Genomic DNA, 24,514 nt, shown 5'->3' with positions numbered 1-24,514 from the left:
GCCTACCATTACTGACCTTCCTTGACGCGTAACTGAATGGTCAGCTATGCGTACGGAGGGACGCTCCGACCCTGTACTGTGCGCTTGCTTTGAAGTAGACACCTAACACGAAACGCGTTTTACATACTTTTAGGCGCACTTAACAAATACTTCAATTCACTTGCTACATATTTTCACGCGTACAGTAAGACGAGTCATTCGAGTTCGAGCGGGCAAAACTTCCAGCAAACGGACAGTAATTTTACACAGAAATCATTAACACTCGGTAACAATTCCACTAGACATTTTCTAGACCGTTTTCGCCCGTTCTAGCACATCTTAGTCTCTAGGCGCAAACGGACAACATTGTGAAGACACGAGGCGTCTAGTTACTGGGATTTTTATGGTCACAGACACACTCACACACACACATACACACATTCACACTCATTAGGCGAGGCGTTGTCATCAAAATGCGCCTACGCTAATGCTTGATTTAATTTTTGTTGAAGATTTTCTAACGAGCATCCGTGTGGTTGACTTCAAAAATGGGTTTGGCAAGGGTGTGCTTGATCTTTCAGAGGGGTTTTTTGTTAACTCTCATAGATATAGACTCGCTTTTTGATTGATCGTTTGCCATTCAATCTTGCTCTCAATCTCAAGTGAAAAAAAAAACTGAAAACGCTCCAAAAGGTCTCGTTATAGTTTTTCTCTTCTTTCTGCTTCTTGAAGTTTAGTTTCGTTATCGAGACGTAGTGCGAAGTGTCGTCTCGCTCATTTTATAAGCCGTTCTGGTAAGCAGGATAACGAGTATCGTAAGCAGCTTACAATAGACATCCACAATTCCCTTTCCAAAATTGCATCGCCACGGTGCAGCCCTCGTTTGCTGCAGCACGGAAAATCACGCATTCTTTCCGTTCACATTTTCGCATCAGGAGCTTCAGGTCCAGAAACGTGCCCTGCCAGCGGGGAAAAAAATGGCCAACGAGCGTTTGATTGATGGACGTACGTGTGCCGGAGGGCGGATCGCTTTTGATAGATAGTCACCGTTTATTTTTTTTTTGCCAAGTTCATTGCTACCGCCAGGTTCGAGAAGGGCAGGCACCGGTTCGACCCCGATTTCGCTAAGGTCGAAAGGGCCATCCTTTACGACCTACTGACACGCACGCGAAGTAACTGGTTCACTGTCACCATCCTACCCAACAGGTCCGTTCAACGCACACACACACAAACACACACACACACACACAAACATACAAATGCATAGATACAGCCACCACAAGTGCACCAACGGAGAAGCAATGGTACCAACAGTCCCAACACTGACTTCCGGACACCGTTCCCGAGGGAAGGAAACATCATTATTCTTCGGTAAGGCGTGCAGCCATGCAGTGCAACAAATTGGGTTCCGCTCGCTTACATCCTCCCCGGGAAACTACGCGTAATAGTCGCCCGAAGAGTTGATCCTCCTTCGGATGTGGACGTATGGACTTGTGGGGAATTTCTTGGCAAATGCACAGCTTCCAACCCCCCCCCCCCTCCACCTCTCCCATCCTGCTTGTTGGGCGGGTTCGTTCCATTTGCGTAATCGAAACCACCCCGAGGTGCGACGGTCATAAAAAAAGGAAACCATTCACTTCTCCCTAAACCCCAGCCACCTTCATCCCAATATTCCACCCGTCGGACTAATAATCTCACCATTACACATACCCTCAGCTGTTTCCAATTGGTGGTGGTGTACCGTAAACCACCGGGATATCCTTAAGGTCGCCCTTGTTTTTATTATTTTGCCCTCCAGCTGCCCTCACCACCACACGGGATCCTGCTTCGATCCCCCTCCCGCTTCTGGCCGTACACACACCAAAACAAAAAAAAAACGATCACTTCCGGAGCGATGAAAAAAAATAAATAAAGCAAACCCCAATCCACTAACAACCGTTCGGTGCGAATGTCCACCAGCAACTGACGCGCCAGCACGGTGACCGTTATTGGTGAACTTTTTTATTTTTTATTGTTGGTCTATCCGCTTCGTCACCGTAGGTGTCCCGTGAAGTAACTCGGTTCCGTGCTGCGTGACACGCGACCTCCTGCGTACAGAATGGTACTGAATCCCCACAGCGTCGACAGCTATGCTGCGTGTGCTAGCATACTCGAGCCCGACTCCTGTCGTGATGCTTCGGGTACGGTTCGGGTATGCTTCGGGCTGGCAAGATGCTTTGGACCAGAGCGCACGCTGCGTGCCCTTACGTTTGGATGGTCTGGATCAGGGGGGGAAGGGGGGGGGGGGGGGGTTTCGCCCCAACCCACACATTCTGGCGCCAAGATCTTACTATCGGGATCAGGGAAGATCAAAACAATAGTCTTCCCCACATTCACACCATGTTCCTGGGTATGATGATGAAGGGAAATATCCTCAAAGTAAAAGCGGAACCGACACACACTGTGTTCCGGAAATGTTTAAAGTTTTGCACTAAAAACGGAAAACACAATCCTACCAAAGGGTGTGTGTGTGTGTCAGGCCACATGTTTCGTAGATATCGCTTTGTTGCTGTTGATAATGATGTTCTTGTTGGTACACAAAATACACGCCAAAGACTCATGCTGGCTCGACTTCCATGCCGCTCAGCGTCACCGCGTTACAGCCATTGCCATCATCATCGTCTCTCACACATCTCACCAATAATCGTCAAATAATTGGCTGCACGAATCTTGCTGCAACAGCTGAGCAGCGGGAAGGAAGCAACACGCGTCAAGCAGGGAAAATCAATCAACCAGCGAAGTATTTAGTGAAGGTGTTAATATGGCGTCGGAACGACATATTTACGGGGCTGGCAAGAATACGGCGAGGAAGGGAAAATGATGCGTGGGACCACTAGCTGCCACGCCACTTTTTTCTAATCACCGCAATTAGTGCAATAAATTTGTAACCGTGCAGACTCCTTCGGCGAAATGGTGCGGGCCTTCGGAAGCTGCCACAAGCATCCGTATAATATAGGAAAATAACACCCACAAAAGCTGCTTACCCAAGCACACTCAGTGGCACGGGCACTCTAGAATGCCAGAACTTCTGGCACGATTACGTTACCATTTATCGTTGGTTTTATTGGTCATTTAAGCAAATGTTTACTGTTATGATAAAGACTAGTGAAAGCGAGTTTCTCCACCGCTTTGAGGATGGTTGTGTGTGCTGTGTGTGCTGTCCTCTAGTCCCCTAGTTCCCTGGTGCTTTTGTCGAGGCTCTATTTTTGCTTCCGGTTGACCACACTAGGTGGCTAATCAACCACCACACGTCAGATGTTCGTAGCCAGGTGGATGATGGCAAAGACAAGCAAAGATATCTGCACATCCGTTGTCGCCTACCTACCTACCATACCCAGTGCACACTTACCGTTGCGTGCTTATTGGCACAACAATTCACAATCATCAAATGAAGATCAATGCGAGATTACCGTGCCTTACTGTTGGACGGATAATTGAAGACTATACATCGCAGCAGGTTGGCATAGGTGAGCTAGCTCAACTCCCGCCCCATCCTTGTGGCTGAGCTGCTTGTCAAGATGTTGCTGTGGTTGCTGGGGATAGGCGACCCGTGTCGTGTGTCTAAAGACCAGTCTTAAACGGTACAAGACAGGTCCTTCACTTAACCCTGTTTGCCATCCTTCCCTTCGCACAGCACCTGCAGTAAGCGGGAGTAAGGATAATTTGCGGTCCGATAATCTTTTGCATCTTTGGATCCCCGGTTAACGGGGCGGCATGAAACGGAATTGCTCGCATTAAGCATGAAATTGAGCCGCCCCGTCCGAAAACCGATCGGTCCCGCCCCGTTGACGCGTCCGTGTGTACGGTTCGCTATTTGGCTTGTTTGTTTAGCGATGCCGGTCCGGGGTTTTCTTATTCTTAGTCGCCCGCGGAATGTCCGTAATAAAATTGATGATTGGGTAGTAAGATTCGCAGTGGCACACTCGCCAACCAAGCCAGAGAGCGGCGACTTCCGGCGAGTGCTGATTTCTCCGAATGTAAACAGAAGAAAGCAAATCGCTTGCGTGGAGAGGTGGAGAGAAGGGAGCGATTGAAGGGGGAAATCAAATCTGGACGGGGAAGGGGAGAAGTGCTTCCATTCCAAGAAATGTAGGATTGCGAGTTTCAGTGAGGCGAACGTTCATAGTTAATCCTCGTCATACCCGGAACAGCGAAGCAATCGTAAAACACGACATCATTTCCTGCGTGACTTCGGGGTTTTCCCTTCGCCATTAAAGGCATTTTCCCATCACGCTTTTTAACACAATTCTGCACCGATTTGGGACAGGAATTAATAGCAAACCGAAGAACACAACGCACAGCAGCAAAAATAATCAAAAACATCAAGGAACACCAGTGTAATGCGATGGGCTCTGCAAATCCCTGCCATTCCGGTGCTGATCGGTTGCACACACCAGCAAGGGTTCAACATTCGGTTCAACTTTAGGGGGTTGGTTGGCCCACATGTAGTTGTTGGTGTTTTATAGCCCTTTGTTTTGGAGGTGGAGAGGAAGTTGGGTCCGACGGAAGTCGTTAAAGCAGTACGAATATGGATATCGTTTGCTACAAAAATTGATTATTTTAATTGGAGATCAATTAAAGTACTGTTTGTTTGTCCCGTGTTCCGGTGCTGAGTTGGTGATTTAACTGTAATGACGTAGATACTGCGAATGCATGAATAATTATTGTTTTAAAACACAAACAATACACCCAGGCATGGTAAACACCAATTACTGGTGTTGCTTTTGAGTACAATTTCGATTACAAACGCTATCGCTTGGAGACAGAATTTGATAGAACATTCTGAATAGCGCAAACAGCAGCCACAAGGACTCTTATTAAATTCTAAGGATTCACCTGGCTCTATGAGCCTCTGAGCCCCTCTCTCTCTCGCCTTGTCGCTTCTATTTGATTCTTTTTTGCTGCTACACTCGTCTGCCAGTTTGTTGATAGTCCAGTGCCCGCCATTGTTCGCAAAGACTTGTTGAGTGTACGCACGCTTAACGCACCACTGATTACACAGTTGTTTTGTAACTGCTTCAGTTCGATAATTTGAAACTAAACTGCATGAAACATCTTCGCCGTAAGAAATTGCGTTGCCGGAAGGTGGCCTATTCATGGCACATTTTCCCGTCCAGAAGTACAAAGCGAACCCACATCCTAGCCGTCGTCAAAGAGGAAAAGTTTTCCTCTCCGAGGAATTCAACAGCTTCCGGAAAATTGGAAAAAGAGTGGTTGGAAATATAAAGGAAGTTACTTTGATTAACTCAAAACGGGTAGTTTTTTTTTTTTGCTTCTTTTGTGCGACCGATGATCGTCCTATGGAAAGTTTAATTAAGTTACAGAAAGCGAACGTCTTACGCTTTTTTCCTCATGCCTAGCTGTCGGCTTAGGGCGAGACGCCCAATCCATTAGATCAGTCTCGAGAACTAATGCGAGCTGAGCTGTATAGTATGATGTATCAAATTTAGTTTTTTAATCTACATACTCTCGCAACTCGATTGAAGATTCGTAAATCATTTAGGAATTTTTAGCAAATTCGAACATCTAAGAATGGTTGTTGTGGTGCCTTTAGCTTTAGGTTAGGTCCTTACGTTAGGACCGAGGTTCAAATCCCATCGCTCTGTAGTGAGGACTGACTATCCAACTACGCAGTATGAGCAAGTCTAGTAAGCAAGATGGCCGGCGTAACCTATTAGGTCGTTAAGTCAGGAAAGAGAAGATAATAAGTCCTCAATGCTCACGGAGCACATTGGATTGGACTGGAACGCCTTTTTAGAATCCATACAGCATGTCGTTGGCCTCATCCATTAAAACGAAACAGTGTCTGATGGATTATCGTCGCCGAACGAACATGTCTATGGGACTTGGTGCCTAAGTAATTATGTTGCATAGAAGCTGCACTAAACCGAGATTCTTTATTATCGACACTCACTGAGCACTCTTCTAAATTTGTTCCATCACTATTTTGCTTTCCACACGATTCTCTAGCCAATATGTAGCTAGTAGCATTTAATGCTGATCTGTCTCTAGAACAGCTTACCTTTCGTCTAAGTCTACGTCTAGACTAGAGAGAATACAGCTAAAGCAACGCAGTGCCGTACTTGCTCCGTGTGTCTGTACATTTTTTAACTGATCCGTTCGTGTTTTGCGGTGCATCGGACATCTGTTTTTATCTGTTTTTTGGTGTTTAAGAACCATAAAATTCATGGAAAATAATAAACTGAGATGAAGAGATTTTTAATCAACTTGAATAACTAGCCAGACACCTAGTCACACGTTAGAAGTAGATATCTTATGTTGTCCAGGACACTCGCGAGACTGGTTTTCCAACTAAGCATTACAACAGCATCAAGAATAAAGGGGAGGAATGAGGGTGAAGGAATAAAGACAAGACACGTTAAATAGTGCTAGACAATAGACTGGAACGGAAAGTCGTGACGGATACATTGACAACATGTTCATTATAGGGTTTCCTAGGTGTTTCAGTTCCTCCTCGAAACTGAGGTTCCTCGGAAAAAGTTCCTCGGAGGTTCCTTACGTTTCTAACGAAGGCAGAGAACTTATGATCAATCAACCTATCTCACAACTCCCATAATCTCCACCTCCCCCCACCCTCCTCCTCCCCCTCCTCAACTTTAAATTCATACAAGATGGATGTCCGATGCATAACCTTAAATAAATAACGAACTAAAATACCTCTCGGCGCGTTGTGTTTGTTTTTGCTCTCAACTACATTGCATACTTCCTCAAACCTTTTCATGGCGTTACATTAGAGCGTGACCCTTTTCTAGTTTACCGTTGTTTTTTTTTATATATTCCCAGCAAATATGCATCACTGCTCCCCGATAGATCAAAAGAGCAATACGCTGGAGTTCCCTTGGAAATGCAAATATTGTACAAAATAAACTACCGCCAACTGTTTGGAACTGGGGGACTAAAGAATCTTCCCGCAAGCACAGACACACTTTCATAAACAAGAAAAAACGCAAAGTTTTATGCATTTGGAAGACGGTCTTCCTGTGCAAACGGTTGCTAGGAACCAGACAAAAAATCTACAGCAGTCGGCACTAAAACAGTGCGTGATACCATTATTTCCATTCAAAAGTGTTTGGACCCGTACTCATAACGAACCAGTTGCTTCAGATACTTTAGGTGTGTTGCATCCCTTGCACCGATAAACTCACCTGTTGGAGGGATCTAGAGGTATCAGGGATTCCGTTTCGACGACTCCGCAGCCGAACCTCGTCAAACCAGTTTTGGGTTTGTCTATCAGACGGGATGGAATTTCGACTGTTAGAACATGGAGCAAGGTCACTGCTTTGGAACACGCTCACATTACCCCCCCTCCCCCCTCTAAAAAAAACAAACACTCAGCGCTTCGATGGAAGTGAGGCATTAATTCTCTGTAAACCGACCACCGACCCTGGCAGACAGGTTATGAAAAATGAGCAGAATTTAAATAGCCAGATTACAGGTGATGAGACCACCATGTGGCAAGCTTTTGGGGCAATGGTGCTAAACCTTTGCCGGTTTGTTTTGCTTGTGTTCGTTCCGGCCCTTTCGATTTAGTTTTGCCCGCCCAGCTGGTGTTACGCTTCCCGGAACTCCGGTTGGTTCGACACAAAAGTTACAGATGTGGTCGTACGGCTATATAAATCACTAGCAAACTTGCAGTTGACATGCAGGTAGGTTTGCTCCGGCGCCTGGATGCTAATGGAAAAGTTTCCTAATCATCTTTGACATTAGTTCGGCGATACACGTACACACACGCATACTGAAAACAAAATCACAAATGAAAAGCAGAGCCAAGATGTATACCCGTCTCGAAACTCTAGATATCCGCACTCCTTCGGCCGGATCTGCCTGCTCCAATGTCCAATATTGCAACCAAACACAGAAGTTACATTTTTCGAAGCGTTTGGATGGATTGAAGGGAACACTCTTCGTACACTCCCAGTAGTAATATCGCTGTGTAAAGCTTTGCTGAGGTACTCCTGCGGCTGCGGGATATCGGGGAATTCGCTCGGAATTGTATCCAATCTTGGCAAGTACTTTATCCGTGTTCGCCTCGTTGCACTAAAACCCGAGCCCATTCTGCTCCACTCACAGTACATGGGTACGCTAGATCAAAGCGTCAAAGCGTTGCTCGCACACCGTACACGATGGACCATCGGTTTGGGGATTGCTTTCGTATGCTTTTTTTGATTATTTGGAAACCGATTCATGCAAGGGAACAACAGCAACAACCAAAACTGCCTCTCGAGAGCATAGCACAATACAATCAATCCTTTCGTTTGTAGTGTTGATGTGTTGGAGAGTGCTGGAGTCTGTGGCACGTTCGATCTCTAATTAACCGAACCGTAGCTAATGGATAAGCAACACACAGAGAGAGTCCTCCCCGTGCACTTTCTAATCGAGAATCGACGAACTGGTGGGTAGAAAGTCAGCCTTAGTCTCCTGGGAAGCCACTAAGATGTTGGCTGTAAAGATAAAGCATGTTTGATTCTTACCCTTGATAAGCCACTCAACCACTGTGCGCCTCAGTATAAGTGAGCGGGAGAGGAAGGGGGGAATGAACGAAAAGCAGGAGGAAAAAGATGAAAATCCAACGCCGAAGTAGCAGCAAATTAGAAAAGTAGCAACAGCGACCGGTTGAAGTTTTTAGGTAGCTTTTAACACCGCCGTTCGGCCAACGCACGCTCAACAGTTTCTTATTTGTCTGCCATTTTTTTTTTTTTGTTTCCTTAGGACTGCCGAGGCTGACGGAGGATTGTTTCCCAAATATCCTTGGGGTAGTTGCACGCGATTGGCCACGTGACGCTGGGTACACGGGTGTGCTGCATCTCATCATTTAGACATCAGTGTGCGACGGTACCTTCTTCCAAAGAACGGTACGATGACATGGCAAAGATTACCATTTTCGAAACAACAGTTTATGCGTTTCATATTGATTAGTTGCTGCAAATTTATCCATCATCACTTTCCAATCATCTCTCACCACTGGAAAAGGAATTGATGGGGGGGGGGGGGTTTCCTTTTTGTCTGCCTGAGTATGTGTGTGTGTGTATGTGTGGGATTTTTTTGCGATCCAACATCCATCACTGGAACTCTCCAGCTTTCGGATGACTCCGGACGGTGAACTTTTAAGTGCGTTTGGTGAGTTGTGCACACACAAACATCCACACACAGATACAGTTATGTGGAGTAGCATATGGGAAGCTGGGAGATGATAGAAGAAGAAAAGAAAAAAAAACGATACGACAGTCAAACCCGCCAAAACACCCGAACGTACCATGGCATGGCAAGACTTGACATGCGGACGAGAAGCATGGCAGAGTCGACTATCATTTGCTGCCGGCTCGTTATCAATTCACACCACGCTTGTCGGCTACCGATACAGGATATATTGTTCCATATTCATCAGTGGGGTTGGCTATGTGGAATGGAATGTCGCTTGGTTTTCGGGTGCGTGGTTGTGTATATCTGTGGCAGTGGCTTGTTTCGTTTCGCGGTACTTGTTCTAGCAGCAAACCCACAAAACGGGGCAAACTGGAAACAAACAGAAGAACAGAAAAAAAAAATACCGGTTAAACGCAGCGAGCTTCCTGGGCCTGGGCCCATGGCATAATTAAAGGCGTTCGCTGTCTGCCCCCACCTCCCCAACACCCCTACTCGGCTCAATCCAGCACGGTATGGCATATGGGCGGATGTGTGTACGTCTGGGTAGAGAGATTCTGAAATCGCAAGATGATGCGATCTCCCAAGAAAGCTCGGTATTTGTCTAAACACAGCTCCGGCATGCCGTATTGGATGTCCCAGTGCCGTTCAACCAACCGTGCACAGTGATTTATGTCCCTCGAAGGGGGTTCCCAAGGACCTGCCGAAGGAAAGTGCCTGCTTTACGTCAATCTAGGCGACCAGTGTTCTGGCGGGGGCAGGAGAATTATTATTTCATTCTCGGTTATTATACCTACGTGAGTTTTGTTTTCTTGCTGAGGAGGGGGGGGGGGGGGCTGTGGGTACAACACGAGCCACCAATGGCGGCGAACTTTTTCGCTGGCAGGAAGCTAACAAATCGAGCATCGTGTGACGCACACAAATAATGTGAACTTTTTGACATATAGCGATTACGGGTACGCGATTCTGATGGCCGGACAACTTTTATTTTACGCATCGCCTGAAACATCGCCAGCAGGCTGGCAAATGGCAATCTGCCGGCAGTACAGTACCCCTCTGTCCTCTGATGCACGGTGAAGACTCGCTGACAGGGCAGGCTAATTAAATCAAAACCATTCCCAGATCGTGTGCCAGCACCCTACTCGGGCTGTTGAGATGGGTAGATGGGCACAGAATCATCGCACTGCTTGTTACAGTTAGCGTTTTTTGCGTTCTTCTTGTGTTGTGCTCTCCCGTACCGTCTAGACTTTGAAGGTGAGCGTACTACTTGGATGAGATAATCTAATAGTGTCGGGAGTTTAGCGAAACCTTAAACACTTTCAAACGGTGAACGTGTAGCATATGGCACATTGTAATACAGCGCAATACATCAATCTGGCAACACCTAAGCAAAAGGGTCGAATCGTAATCTAATAAGTAGTATGTGGTAGGATGGTCCGACCCAGGTGTAGACGGCTGGCAGACGTAAAATGATATAGGGTGAAGATTTAAAGATACCCTAACATCCTAAAATTATTGCCAACTCTGGCTGCAGTCTAAATTTCGTAGAGAGCCTCAGTGATAAGTAACGGGGTGTGCTTTTAGTTGGAAGCATCTGGTTAAGGAATGTTGTATCAAAGAATCTTCTCTACTCGTGGACCTTTAAACAGTCTAGGAGTTTCTCGTGCATATCTACTATGCCTCAATCTTGCTACTACATTAGGACCTGCGACGTCAGTTCTTGGTCCTGATGTTGGTCAAATTGCCTGCTACTAATGGGATCTCAACCGTTAGAGGTCTAGATATTCTACAGTCTGCAAGAGACATGTCACTGTGGTGCAATAATTACTTGGTTTGTGTGTACACGCGCGCTCCTATTTATTATCTTTGGGACAGTATTACGTAGCGTGTGCTTCACCTTTCTTCTCTCATCCTAAGTGGCCCCCTCCAACTTTGCTTATTATACGAATGTATGACTTCAAGCGCCTATTCCCATGCGTTACTTTCCATTTCAGTGATTTAAATTTCCTTACGTGTTGTCTTTCCTCCCCATCAATGTCAAACTGCTCTCAGCTCTTGGGTTTGCTTTAAACATATACATCAAAATCCCCTTAGAATTTAAAATAAAACTTCATTTTTCCCTGCGCTTAATAAACACAAATAAACCAACGATGAAGAAGTGATTTCTTTTTCTTAAATGACTACCAAGTAATAATTATGTAGATTACCTTGGGGGCAATCCGGTGGTGAAGTGACAGCAGCGCCGGTCTTGCAACAGTAGAAACGAAGTTCAAATCCCGCCCGGGACCGACCCACCGTAGCATGAGGACTGACTATCCAACTGCGTGTTAATGACGAGTCTAGTAAGCCATTCGACGGCCGCTGTGTCCTAGTGGGTCGTTAAGACAAGTAGCAAAAGATTACCTTGAAAGCAGTACGCTGTCTAAATATTGTTTTCAAGAGCATTTTTCCCCTTTTTGAGCCACAAAATAAGTTCTGCAAACTCTCTACAATCTCTTCTCGTCAAACATATCAGAAGATGCAGATGCAGTACGTCACAAAACGATTTCTTACCCATATTCTGCATAGCGTAAAACCGTCGGGACAGTCCGGGCTCAAATTTTCATTACACTCGGCATTCGGTCGGCCGTACGTGCTCGTCAAACAATCAATCAGTCAATTGTCAACAGGCAAGATTGCGAACGGCTCGCTGGTAGCGTACGTAGACCGGGTTATCACTTCGCGCTCGTGCGGCAAAAGCCAAAAAGCTAAACAACGCAGTGCGAGCCCATCACCCCATAAAGACAATGAACGATAATAGGGACCGCAACGGGACGACGGAGGCATCACGGTGTCCCGATATCGCGCTGGTCCGCGCCCACCCCGATGTTTAGGTCCGCGTGTTGCCAAGCCCGCTTCAGCACAATCAGCTGCTTACTAAAACGACAACATACCGCCCGTTTCGCGACTTCACCTTCGCTGTGCCGCGCGCTCCGGGACGGCTAAACTACGCATACCGGCCAATCAGGTTCTGGTGGGCCCGTGGGCCCTGCGTATTTGTACATCTCGTTTGCTAACGGCGTAGATAGCGTGCGTCGTAGACGAGACAGACAGAACGGTTCGGTGTACGGTGGCTAGAGCGCGCTGCGCTGCCCACTGGTCAGCTTCAGTCTGTACTCAGTGCTCGTGCTGAGTAGCCGTGTGTCTTTTGTGTAGTGGAATTTAACTCTCTAGGTAAGCATAGACAGAGTTTGGAAGCTGAAAGAACACCGCAGCTGGGCTGTCTGCAACTAGTCTATCACTTGGAAAGTGAAAGTGAGCTTTGAGGAATTCTTCCTACCTGGGAGTGCATCTAAAACTTTTTTTTTCTATTCCTGTTTTCTTACTCCACTATGTTGAAACTGGTACAAAATATCCAGAGGCGCTCAACTCTCCAAGCAACTCGCATCGAACCTCAATCAACAAAAAGTTGTAGATAGCATTCGTGAGAAGGGAAACATCTCAGCATGAGTTGTGCTAGTGTTTTGACCAGCAAAGACCTGCCGGACATTGAGGTGAGTGCATAGTCTTCGTCCATGCTCTCGGCCGCGAGTAATAGCATCAACCAGCGTAATCGCCATTAACCTCATCTTTGCCACCATCATTCCACTAACTTCCACCATCACCACGACCATGCTACTGACCGCATAATTTAGCTGCGCAATTACGTCAACCTTCAACTGGACAGACATTGTGTAATCGTTGGTGCATAAATTGGTATGACAATCGGTGTTGTGGTACGAACCTATCTGCATGATGCTGGTGGTTGGTCTCAATATTATGTACGCTCAATGAACGTCATCACATGCAAAGTTTAGAACAAAAAAGGGCATTATTCGTTCCCTTATCGCTTGTGCGAGGCTGTTGTGCGAGGTACATCAGCACACTGGAAATTCCGATGCCTAATGCTTATCAAATATAAACAATCATCACTTTCACGGGCGTGGTTGTTTGATTCATTAGCAATAAATCTATAATAACTATTAATGCAAAACAGTCAACAAATTTCAAACGCATCTCGCCGACCGCAGTGCATTATGTGGCCCCATTACATCAATCTCGCCCGCCATTCACAATTACAGCACAGTATGGCCGATTGCATTGTACATCATGATTCATAAGATTGATGGTACAGCTATGCATTGCCACTATCCTTAGTTTGCTGCAATATGGGCACGACTTGATCGAGCTGCGCGATCGTTATCCCCGACTGCTAAGTGATGTTTCAATGTTTACTTTCTCACAGAGCCTGCTTGCTCTCAATCCGCGGGTAAAGCAAAGCTGCTCACTGGTACCGACGACCGTGACCAAAAAGGTGAAGAAACACTGGAAGCGCAATGTGGATCGGTCGTGTACCGCCTGCACACCGCTCACCAACGACTTCTCCGACATTAAGCACACGACACTGTCGGAACGTGCCGCGCTGAAGGAAGCGGCTCGCTGTCTCAAATGTGCCGATGCACCCTGCCAAAAGTCCTGCCCGACGCAGCTCGACATCAAGAGCTTTATTACGAGCATTGCCAACCGCAACTACTACGGTGCGGCGAAGGCTATCTTCTCGGACAATCCGCTCGGGCTGACGTGCGGTATGGTGTGCCCGACCAGCGACCTGTGCGTGGGCGGTTGCAATCTGGCCGCGGTCGAGGAGGGCCCCATCAACATTGGCGGACTGCAGCAGTTTGCCACGGAAGTGTTCAAGCGAATGGGCTTGAGACAGATCGTACCACCCGGCGTTGCTCCACTGAGGTACCCGAACAAGCGCATTGCACTGCTGGGCGGTGGGCCGGCCTCACTCTCCTGTGCAACCTTCCTTGGGCGGCTCGGTTATAAGGATGTGATCGTGTATGAGCGACGCTCGTATCTAGGTGGGCTTAGCTCGGCCGAAATCCCTCAGTATCGGCTGCCAGTCGATGTGGTAAACTTTGAGGTGCAGCTGGTAAAGGATCTGGGTGTACAGTTCGTGTTGAATCGATCGCTATCCGCCAATGATTTGACCGTGCGCGGATTGCTAGATAGTGGCACGGATGCGGTATTTCTAGGCATCGGATTACCGCAGCCCAAGGTCGACAAGGTGTTCGAGGGACTGACGGAAGAGCAGGGATTCTTCACCTCCAAGAGCTTCCTGCCGCAGGTCGCGGACGGTAGCAAACCGGGACTGTGCGGCTGTAAGCAGTCCGCCGCTGCCAAGCTGCCCGTCCTGAGCGGTAATGTCATCGTTCTCGGAGCAGGTGATACGGCATTCGATTGTGCGACGTCGGCGCTGCGTTGCGGCGCTCGCAAGGTGTTTGTCGTGTTCCGGAAGGGTAACAACAACATTCGCGCCGTACCGGAGGAGGTGGAACTGGCACGCGAAGAACGCTGCGAGTTTATCCCGTTCATGTCGCCGAAGGAGGTAATAGTGCGGGCGGGCCGGATTGCAGCGATGGAGTTTTATCGCACGGAGCAGGATGAATCTGGCAATTGGGTTGAAGATCAGGATCAGATTACGCGTCTCAAAGCGAGCTACGTTATATCGGCGTTCGGTTCAGGATTGTACGATGCAGACAGTAAGTGCTATGTCCACCAATTTCTGAAAATTTCCTACTTGGTTTCCCTTTAATACTGTAGCAACTGTTGATGTCTTTTTATAGCCGTTGCAGCGCTAGATGGGCTAAAGATGAACCGCTGGGGCCTTCCTGATGTCGATCCGAAAACACAACAAACCTCTATGCCCGCTGTGTTCTGTGGAGGAGATCTGGCAGGTGCCGCGGAAACGACGGTGGAATCGGTGAACGATGGTAAGACGGCTGCCTGGTATATGCACTGCTACCTGCAGGGCATCCCATTCGACACAAAACCGGAGCTGCCTCTTTTCTACACCCAGATTGACCAGGTCGATCTGTCGGTGGAGGTGTGTGGTGTCAAGTTTGAAAATCCCTTCGGACTTGCATCAGCCCCGCCGACCACTAGCACGGCCATGATACGGCGTGCGTTCGAGCAGGGTTGGGGCTTCGCCGTGACGAAAACATTTGCCCTCGACAAGGACATGGTGACGAACGTGAGTCCCCGCATTGTACGCGGTGTAACGGCTGGACAGAACTATGGTCCACAGCAGGGTGCATTCCTCAACATTGAGCTTATCTCTGAGAAGAGTGCACACTACTGGTTGACGGGCATTCAGGAGCTGAAGCGTGACTTCCCCACCAAGGTGCTGATCGCGAGCATTATGTGCACCTATAACCAGCAGGATTGGGTTGAGCTGGCAACGCGTGCAGAAGCAGCCGGTGCAGATATGCTCGAGCTTAACCTGTCCTGCCCGCACGGTATGGGCGAGTCGGGAATGGGTCTCGCTTGTGGCCAGGACCCGGAGCTGGTGTACAACATTTCTCTGTGGGTGCGAGGTGCCGTCCGCATACCGTTCTTCGTGAAGCTCACACCGAACATCACCGATATCGTGTCGATTGCTCAGGCCGCCAAGCGAGGTAACGCAGACGGTGTGTCTGCCATCAACACCGTGCAAGGGTTGATGTCATTGCGTGCGGACGGTACACCGTGGCCAGCCGTCGGTGCCGACAAGCGCACTACGTACGGCGGTGTGTCCGGTAACGCTACACGCCCCCAGGCCATGCGTGCGATTTCGCTCATTGCGAACAAGCTGCCCGGATTCCCGATTTGTGGCATCGGTGGTATCGACTCGGCGGAAGTAGCAATGCAATTCATCCAGTGTGGTGCACCGATACTGCAGATATGTTCATCGGTACAGAACCAGGACTTTACCGTCATTGAGGACTACATTCTGGGGTTGAAGGCGTTGCTGTATCTGCGTGCCAATCCACCACCAGAAGCCCTGCCATGGGACGGTCAATCACCACCATCGGCCAAACTGCAAAAGGGCAAACCGGTAGCACCGCTTCGCACCGACGACGGCAAACCTCTGCTACACTTTGGCGAGTACAGGAAGCAGCGGGAAGAAAAGCTCGCCCAATTACGTCTACAGCACGGACCACTATGGGATCCATGCTCGAACGAAGCCGTCAATGGTACGAATGGACACGCGCCCGTCAAAGTGGAAACGACACCGCCCACGAACAATGTGCCCCGCGTCCAGGACGTACTCGGTGTCGCTTTACCACGCATTGGTGATTACAAAAAGTTGGACAACACCAAGCAGGTGGTTGCGCTCATAGACGATGTAAGTGGAGTAGCACTCTGGTGCTACGATTTCTGACTCGTTTGTAGAAGCAGTACGCTTAGGCTAAAGTTTTTGTTTTTATTCATTCGCAGGACCTTTGCATCAACTGTGGCAAGTGTTACATGACCTGTGCTGACTCCGGCTATCAAGCGATCGAGTTCGATCCGGTAACGCATCTACCTCATGTCAATGACGACTGTACGGGTTGCAACTTGTGCCTCTCGGTCTGTCCGATTATAGATTGTATCAGGTAAGTTAGGTCCGGATAATGAAGCCTTATGACCAGTCCCTAAATGAAGTACGTCTCCTTCCTCAGCATGGTGCCGAAGAAAATCCCGCACGTCATTAAGCGTGGCCATCCCAACACCAACGTCGTGGTGCATGCGCTAAGTCCATCACAGTAGAATGGTAACAGATGAATTCGTTACAATCGTTACGCGACCGCCGACCAAGTTGTTCTTATTGCATAAACAGTACGTTTAGAAGAATGCTCCTTACAAGCATAAGTGTTTTAAGCTGTATATCATATTTTTTCAATAAATTGCTGCTTTGGAAATAGCTTGTTTTTTTTTTAGATTTTAGTTTGAGGACAGCTTGTTGCATCGCTGATAAGGCGAAAATCATCTTTAAATGGTTTCTGTCGTTTTAACGCCTCTTGAATTAAATGATGTATCGCAACGTTCGCAAGATTTTTAGTACAAGCTTAAATGAATTGTAGTTGAATAAGGAAGTTAAAAAAGTTTCATAAATCATTGCTTCTCTACTTATTTGTGATTAAGCATGCAATCTTGCATGGACAAACTATTTTAAAATAATCTCACAAGCTCTGTTTTTAGTACACCAACGACTATTTTAAATTTTAAATCGCATTTTCTAGCAGTCAGCATGACAGCTGCCATATTCTGCGGACACAAATCGAGCAGAATTTTCTGCACTGTAAACGGTTGTAAATTTTAGTTAAAATTGTTTGATGCAGCAAAGTTGCAAAACCGAGCTTTGATTTCATTACACGCTGTTAAGCTTTAAACATGTACCCGTAACCCACCAAGAATTTAATCGATGAAAGATAATTTTAGCATAAAAAACTAACAATAACATTGCTTGGCTGTCTCTTTCCTACCCTAGCGAAACCGGCAGTTTGGTGTACAATACGAACGGTGTACATTTTCCCGCCCACTGGAAACATGTGTCTATTCGTTGCATAGTTTGCACCGTTGGTAGGAAAAACGGTTGCCGGTACCACTCAGAACAGACACATGCTTCGACCGCTGTCACACCACGAGTGACAGCTGTAGGCGCTGCTTGATGTAAGCAGGGTTTTTCTTCACTTTTCGAGCTTAGCGTTTGTTCCATTTGATTCTACACCATTCTTCAACTCGTGCTCGTATGGAATGGACGTGCCGTGCGCATGCTGAAAGTAGTGCACAAGAATCAGAGCCTACTGTGCTGTGCTCACTCCATCTGCTGGTGCAAAATTCAGGCTACCCAAAACCCAAAGTTCCCCGTGCTGTGCGTGTTACTTCGGCGAAGTTTGTTGTGAATCAGTTGTTTGGGCGTTTTTGGGTGCCGGAAGGGGGCGGGGGTCCCCTTTTTCACACTCCCCGCCTAGCATCGCCAGGGTACGTATAATGCGCCAGTGTTCTTGAGTGGTCCAGGCAGAAAACGGCTAGAGGAAGGAGAAGCAGTGATATCCTGCATGTGATACATACGCGCACACACACACACACACGCCTCAACACAAAATGGACCTGGTTTTGTGTTCTACTCTTTTCCTGGCATTTTAGTTAAAATTGTTTGATGCAGCAAAGTTGTAAAACCGAGCTTTGATTTCATTACACGCTGTTAAGCTTCATACATGTCCCCGTAACCCACCAAAAATTTAATGGATGAAGGACAATTTTAGCATAAAAAGCTAACAATAACATTGTTTAACTGTCTCTTCCCTACCCTAGCGAAACCGGCAGTTTGGTGTACAATACGAACGGTGTACATTTTCCCGCCCACTGGAAACATGTGTCTATTCGTTGCATAGTTTTGCACCGTTGGTAGGAAAAACGGTTGCCGGTACCACTCAGAACAGACACATGCTTCGACCGCTGTCACACCACGAGTGACAGCTGTAGGCGCTGCTTGATGTAAGCAGGGTTTTTCTTCACTTTTCGAGCTTAGCGTTTGTTCCATTTGATTCTACACCATTCTTCAACTCGTGCTCGTACGGAATGGACGTGCCGTGCGCATGCTGAAAGTAGTGCACAAGAATCAGTGCCTGCTGTGCTGTGCTCACTCCATCTGCTGGTGCAAAATTCAGGCTTCCCAAAACCCAAAGTTCCCCGTGCTGTGCGTGTTACTTCGGCGAAGTTTGTTGTGAATCAGTTGTTTGGGCGTTTTTGGGTGCCGGAAGGGGGCGGGGGTCCCTTTTTTCACACTCCCCGCCTAGCATCGCCAGGGTACGTATAATGCGCCAGTTTTCTTGAGTGGTCCAGGCAGAAAACGGCTAGAGGAAGGAGAAGCAGTGATATCCTGCATGTGATACATACGCACACACACACATACACACACGCCTCAACACAAAATGGACCTGGTTTTGGTAGCTGGTCGGTGGCAGCGGAACAGAGTGTTTGTGTGTGTGTGTGTGCCGTGCAAAAGGCACATCATTTACAGTGAATTATAGAGTTGGTGGTCTTTTGTGCTTGTTTCTTTCTTTTTCGGTGGCTGCTTTGTACTTGTTTCTTTCTTTTCCGGTGGCTGCTTTGTGCTCTACTCTTCACCTGGCAGAGAGTTTTGGATTCATGGTGGTACGGCTGCGACACTCTGCTGTAACAGACTTCGTTGCGCCTACCTACTGGTGCCGGCCAGTGTCGTCTTCTAGCCCCGTTCGGGAACATGCTAGGTTCGCCGATGGAATTGCGGTACGACGATGGCGATGCGGTAGTACTGATACAAACAGACACAGGAGCAGCAAGGACGGGCGCCGGGAGCGCAATGGGCACAACACCAGGAGTGGCGCACGGCCCAGGGAATGTGGCCGGTATGCCCGAACCAACGCGCAGCATCATCATACGGGATGGGCACGGGACGGAAGGAGGTTCCATTACTATCGTAACACCAACCAATCTTAAAATTAGCATTAACACAAAATCATCACCCGGCAGACGGCCCACCACAGTAACCGTACAGTCTCAAACGGCCGAGCCCGCAAACGATGGCGTAACGGCTCCAGACTGCGGGACGGTACCGTCGGCGGATATTCCAGGTGCGTGCAGCTCAGACGACTTGCAAGAGCCTCTGAGCCTATGCGAGGATGTACTGGTACGGATAACTAACGACAATGAAATGTTCTATCTAGGCACCGTTATTGATTTTGAGCCCAACGATCGCTGTCAGGTGCGGTTCGACGATGCAACCCAGTTCGAGCATCCTAACAGTGCACGGTGCAGCCAATCGCAGGAACTGCGCGCTGCGACCGTTGTTCCGGTGGAATCCCCCGATACCGATCCACAGCCACCGACCATACAGAACACACCCATCTGTATCTCACCGGTCCGCACGATCCGTTTTCCACCGGAGTTTTCATCGCTCGTGTGCACAACACAGCTGCCGTACGACTTGAATTCGCTGCAATGGGACGCCAACCATCAGGTGAACAACACGGGCAACTATTGCTACTGTGGACATGATGGTGACTGGACGAGGGAAATGATCCAGTGTCGCCGGTGTGAGCAATGGTTTCACGGTCGTTGTGTGCGTAGTTTGCAGTTTCCGATTTTCCACGGCGACACATACTATGTGTTCATCTGCTCCATATGTAACCATGGGCATGAGTTTGTGCGCCGGCTCGTACTGAATGCAGCCAACCTGGTACATCTGGTGCTGTACAATCTTATCATGCGGAATGGACTACGGTTTTACGGGCTACGTACGGCAATAATCCCGTACATCGAAGATAATCAACGAACGTTGCAGCTTTCCGAACAGGTAAATTGAATTTTACGAGCGCAAAATGTTATGCCACCATTCGTGACTCTGATCAAGATTTGCTAATTTCGTTTGTTTGCTCTTTTTTTTTTGCAGATCATGAAACTCTCTACCCAGGAAAGGACTGATCTGTTGGTACAAGCGCTCAAAAGCAACAGAGAAAGATTTCTCAACGGCAAAGAGTTTGCCCTTCCTCCACAGCTATGGACGCTGCGTCAACCAGTACCACCACCCAAAGAATCCATCACTATACCCATACCAGCAACGGAAATCGTTACTGAAAGCATACTGCAGCAGATGCTGGATATTACCGAGCAGTTTCGGTTCCTGCCCCGGGTGTAAGTTTGTCTATATTGCGCCAATCAGAGACGATTTTCTTAACCACAGTCCCTGCCTGGCATTTCAGATACCACGAGAGAAATTATTTCATCGATGGTGCAACCCGTGAGCGTATGCTTGGTTTGGGCTACGCTGTCCCTCCCGAATCGGTCGAAGATCCGCGAATAGCATTGGCCTACTGTGCCAGCGCTCCATCAGCTACTGTGGCAAGTATCCAGCAACAATCAACCACCAACTTGCCTGCGATTGACACAGCGCTGCCAGGGACGAGCGGTGGTGATGCGTTGGTTGGGGCACGCCGACGCAAACGTTTCGGCATACGCCCCACACCGATCGCGGAACTGGTAACAGGCGATGGTTTAGATTCGCTCATTCCGCTACCAGCTGATTTCAATGGTCCGAACCATCCGTTCTACGAGGAAGAATCCTCATCGGCCTCATCCGGGAATGGTAAAACGCGCTCCCATTACCCAGAATCCCGGAAGACTGGTTCCACGAAGCGGCGAACGTTTGATATTAAACAGAAGTACCAGCCGAACGCGAAAAGGCGAATGCTGAGACACTCGGATGCAGCGGTATGTATCAATGAGCAATTTTTCATTAGAAAAAAACAAAAATAACAAATCCATAGCTAACACTAGTAGCTTATAAAAAATGGTTTTGGGATAATTTAATCCAAAAGTCTAATAATTCAATTTGTTGTCTGCCATTTCTTGTGGTAGAAATGGCAGACCAGTATTATGTGTGGTAGACGAGAATTGGGATAAATGAATCTTTAGAAGCTTTATTGAAACGATTATTGCAGCGTATGAACATAAGTGGCACTGTAAATAGCTAAAAGTATATTAAATTTGTGCCAATAAGATTGCATAATCTCAGTCATCAATATTTTGTAAGTAAACCTGAATGTTAAATATTCACAGTCGCCAAAGGAAGAAATACGCGGGCTAGTGGTACGCAAGCGGCCCATGTCGACCGTGTTCGAAGAGTCGCCCAACACACTCTCCTGGGATAATGTGCAGCGCCACAACAAGCGGCACAGCATGGATACTGACGTCTTTACCCATCGTGCCTCAGCCACCTGCTCCACTTCCTCGCGTACCGGCGAGCAAGTCGATGCAACACCTGCTCGTAGCACCGTTTCGAATGCGTCAACCGTGGAGGAAAAACCGCTTGCTAGTGGACGCCGATCGTCCGGCCGTTTGATAGCGCTAAAGCCCATAAATTATTCCGAAACGCGGCGCCGCAACAAGCACCGCCATGAGGATACGCCGGTATCCGCGTCGGAAGAGCCACGCCCCAGCACCTCGGGCCTCCGTAGCATTGCGTACGGAGACGACGATGGCGATCCGACCGATCACTTAAACGGTTATCGATTGACCGCGAGCGAATTGGCACTGACAGACTCGGATGCTGACAGCTCGTGCTGTTTGTACAGTGTGTACTGGGATCCGGAGATATTGCCGGATCCCATTACGGAGCTTCAATCAATGCCGGCGGCCGATGATACCAGCCAGCAGCAAAACCGTCCAAACTGTGTCGTGATGGGCAAGCGTACGCTACCCGATGGGCAAAAGGAACTGTTGCTCGAGTTCAATTGAGCCCCCCCTTCCATCCCCCATTACCAGCACGTGAAGAATCAAACAATCACTATTTTTTCCATTTTCAGAATTATAAGATTTTCATTTTTCCTTTTTTTCATAGCTTTGGTTGGTAACGTAATTGTAGACAGCCAGACGAATTCATTTTTCATTATTTACGAAGAAGAGCCTAAAAAGAAAGGAAAAGGAAGGATAGATGGAAGGGAATAGAATTTTTGTTATGTTTTTGTTTTTCAGCTTATCGTATTAGTTTTTTTTTTCATTGTTAGCTTTCCGCGCTACTCCTGGCGAGGTGTTATAGGTATAGGTCAAGAGTACAAAACTATCTCATAGAACATAATAATGAAATTTAATCGGTAGGATAATATATTCAGTTAACGAAAAAAGGCGAACTCCGTGGTTCGTTACAGTTCCTTTACGCGTTTAAAGAAAACCCTCATTCAAAGAAATCGGAACAGCTCATGGAGAATATTAGCATTTTGAAGCATTTAATGTATAGCGTAGGACAAGAATTGTCTAATCTATTAATTTATTTGCATGCGAAAGGGGACTTTTGCAAGAAAGAGACTTTTTTTTTGCTCGCGAAACCCGGCAATAGAATAATTTGATGGCAAGGCAAGAACTTCAATCTGATTCTCAAGAGTACTAGTTCCTCGCAACAACGACCTGATCGTGCTGATATCGTCGAAATGTAGTGATTCGAGACGTATCTCAGGCTCAGAGGAACCAATATTTTGTTATTCTTTCTTATTTCTTCACACAAAACAATTAGCTTTAAAACAAACTTAAAGAAAAACAAGCAAACAAACTAGTTGTGAATTGTAAGCCATTTCTCAATCGAAATGCGATGCGATCTAAGGCGACGATCTTTTCAAGGCTTTTTTCACTTTTGTTGTAGTTTTCATGAAACTACATTTATTCAATTATAAAACTGTCAAGAATTTCGAACTGAACTTTTATCCTTAAGTATGTTAAAACAATGGTCAAAATAAGAATGCATTGTGCTAAACCTAGTCTGTGGGGCAAGCGATAGTCAAGTTACGGGGGGGGGGGGGGGGGGGGGGGGTTTGAAACGGTAAAGCGAGATAGGCTTATGTTAAAGTATTTGGTTTACGTTTTCAAAGAACAAACGCTAACACCTTCATCGCGTATTTTAGTCAGCTACAACAGATACTAAGCAACGCAAAATCTATTTATCATTCGCTCAAAAATCACCGGCGTTTTTTTCCCCCCCGGAGCGGACCTTTGGCCAAAGGCTAATATCCGACGCTCCCCGGGGGAACCGGGCTTCATCTTACTAATGAATAGGAGCGCAACGCTCACGCTTAGCCGTTTAAGGGGTAATCAATGTCTGTTTTGTTAGTCACTGGCCGACTTAGCGGATTTTTTTTTCATAACATTTCATAACATGTCCAATTTATGCGTCGCCGACGACGCGACGAATATAGCCTCCTTAGTGTGTGTGCTCGTTCGCTAGAAATTTGTACAATGATGTAGGTGTATTAAACGTTAGAATAATTTTTTTCCACCGTTTTTGTTTTTTCGCTTTCCGAGGCAAGAAACAGTTGGCTTATGTCAGACAACTTTAACTCACACGCACATTCAATGTTGTGTTTAACATTAACCAAAACTTAACGAAATCAGCCACTAGTGTGTAAGTGAATTAGGTTTAAGGTGGATAGTAGGGAAATGGTGGTGCATTAGGCGCACACGCAATACACGCGGTAAGAAGAAAGGACTGAGCCTAAGCATAGAAATGGAGGCTTGTGTGGTGCGACGTGTGCGTTTACAACGCCCGCAAGCAAACACTCCAATACTTTATTCCCAATAGCCCCACCCAAATAAAATTTAAAAAAACCCACTGCCAATAAGATGTGATATCGTGAGACGACGGAAACTGTCCGTAGTTTGGCCCGAATCCTGCGTAACAAGCCAAAAAAAGCAATTCGTACGTAACAAATGAAAGGTATTTTATCAAGAGGATGAAATTTAGATGCACAATAAACGCTGTGCTTAGCTGCTCGCGTACGTCCCGCATTATTTAGGGATGTTAATTTCAAGCTGTTGCGTTGCTCCATTTGCTTTGTCCTCTCTCGAACCAATTTATGCATGTGCACCACACTCACACACACCCACACACATCCTTGCCAAGGAAGCATTGTAGGACAAATAGGTACGTTTAGGACAAATAGACAAATAATCAAATGCTACTAGGGTTGATGTGATAAAGTGC

At 47.2% G+C, this 24,514-nt stretch overlaps 3 protein-coding genes across 4 annotated transcripts in view; all 3 read left to right on the top strand.

Annotated features, from left to right (window-relative positions):
- The window catches only part of LOC126561148 (uncharacterized), a 506,370-nt gene that overhangs the window by 38,988 nt on the left and 442,868 nt on the right, over positions 1-24,514 (top strand). The gene's annotated exons all lie outside the window — the stretch shown is intronic.
- The window catches only part of LOC126559422 (transmembrane protein 41 homolog), a 452,775-nt gene that overhangs the window by 206,504 nt on the left and 221,757 nt on the right, over positions 1-24,514 (top strand). The gene's annotated exons all lie outside the window — the stretch shown is intronic.
- Positions 12,596-24,514, top strand: part of LOC126567677 (dihydropyrimidine dehydrogenase [NADP(+)]) — a 338,650-nt gene continuing 326,731 nt past the window's right edge. The window contains exons 1-5 of the mRNA XM_050223898.1: positions 12,596-12,710; positions 13,442-14,741; positions 14,826-16,366; positions 16,459-16,616; positions 16,683-16,769. Of these exons, the coding sequence (XP_050079855.1) occupies positions 12,663-12,710; positions 13,442-14,741; positions 14,826-16,366; positions 16,459-16,616; positions 16,683-16,769 (3,134 nt within the window). The 5' untranslated portion in view covers positions 12,596-12,662. The remainder of the gene's footprint in view (positions 12,711-13,441; positions 14,742-14,825; positions 16,367-16,458; positions 16,617-16,682; positions 16,770-24,514) is intronic.

The sequence above is a fragment of the Anopheles maculipalpis genome, chromosome X, assembly GCF_943734695.1.
Source record: "Anopheles maculipalpis chromosome X, idAnoMacuDA_375_x, whole genome shotgun sequence".
Lineage (NCBI taxonomy): Eukaryota > Metazoa > Arthropoda > Insecta > Diptera > Culicidae > Anopheles > Anopheles maculipalpis.
The sequence above is the reverse complement of the archived record's forward strand: the minus strand, read 5'-3'. Positions and strand labels throughout refer to the sequence as shown.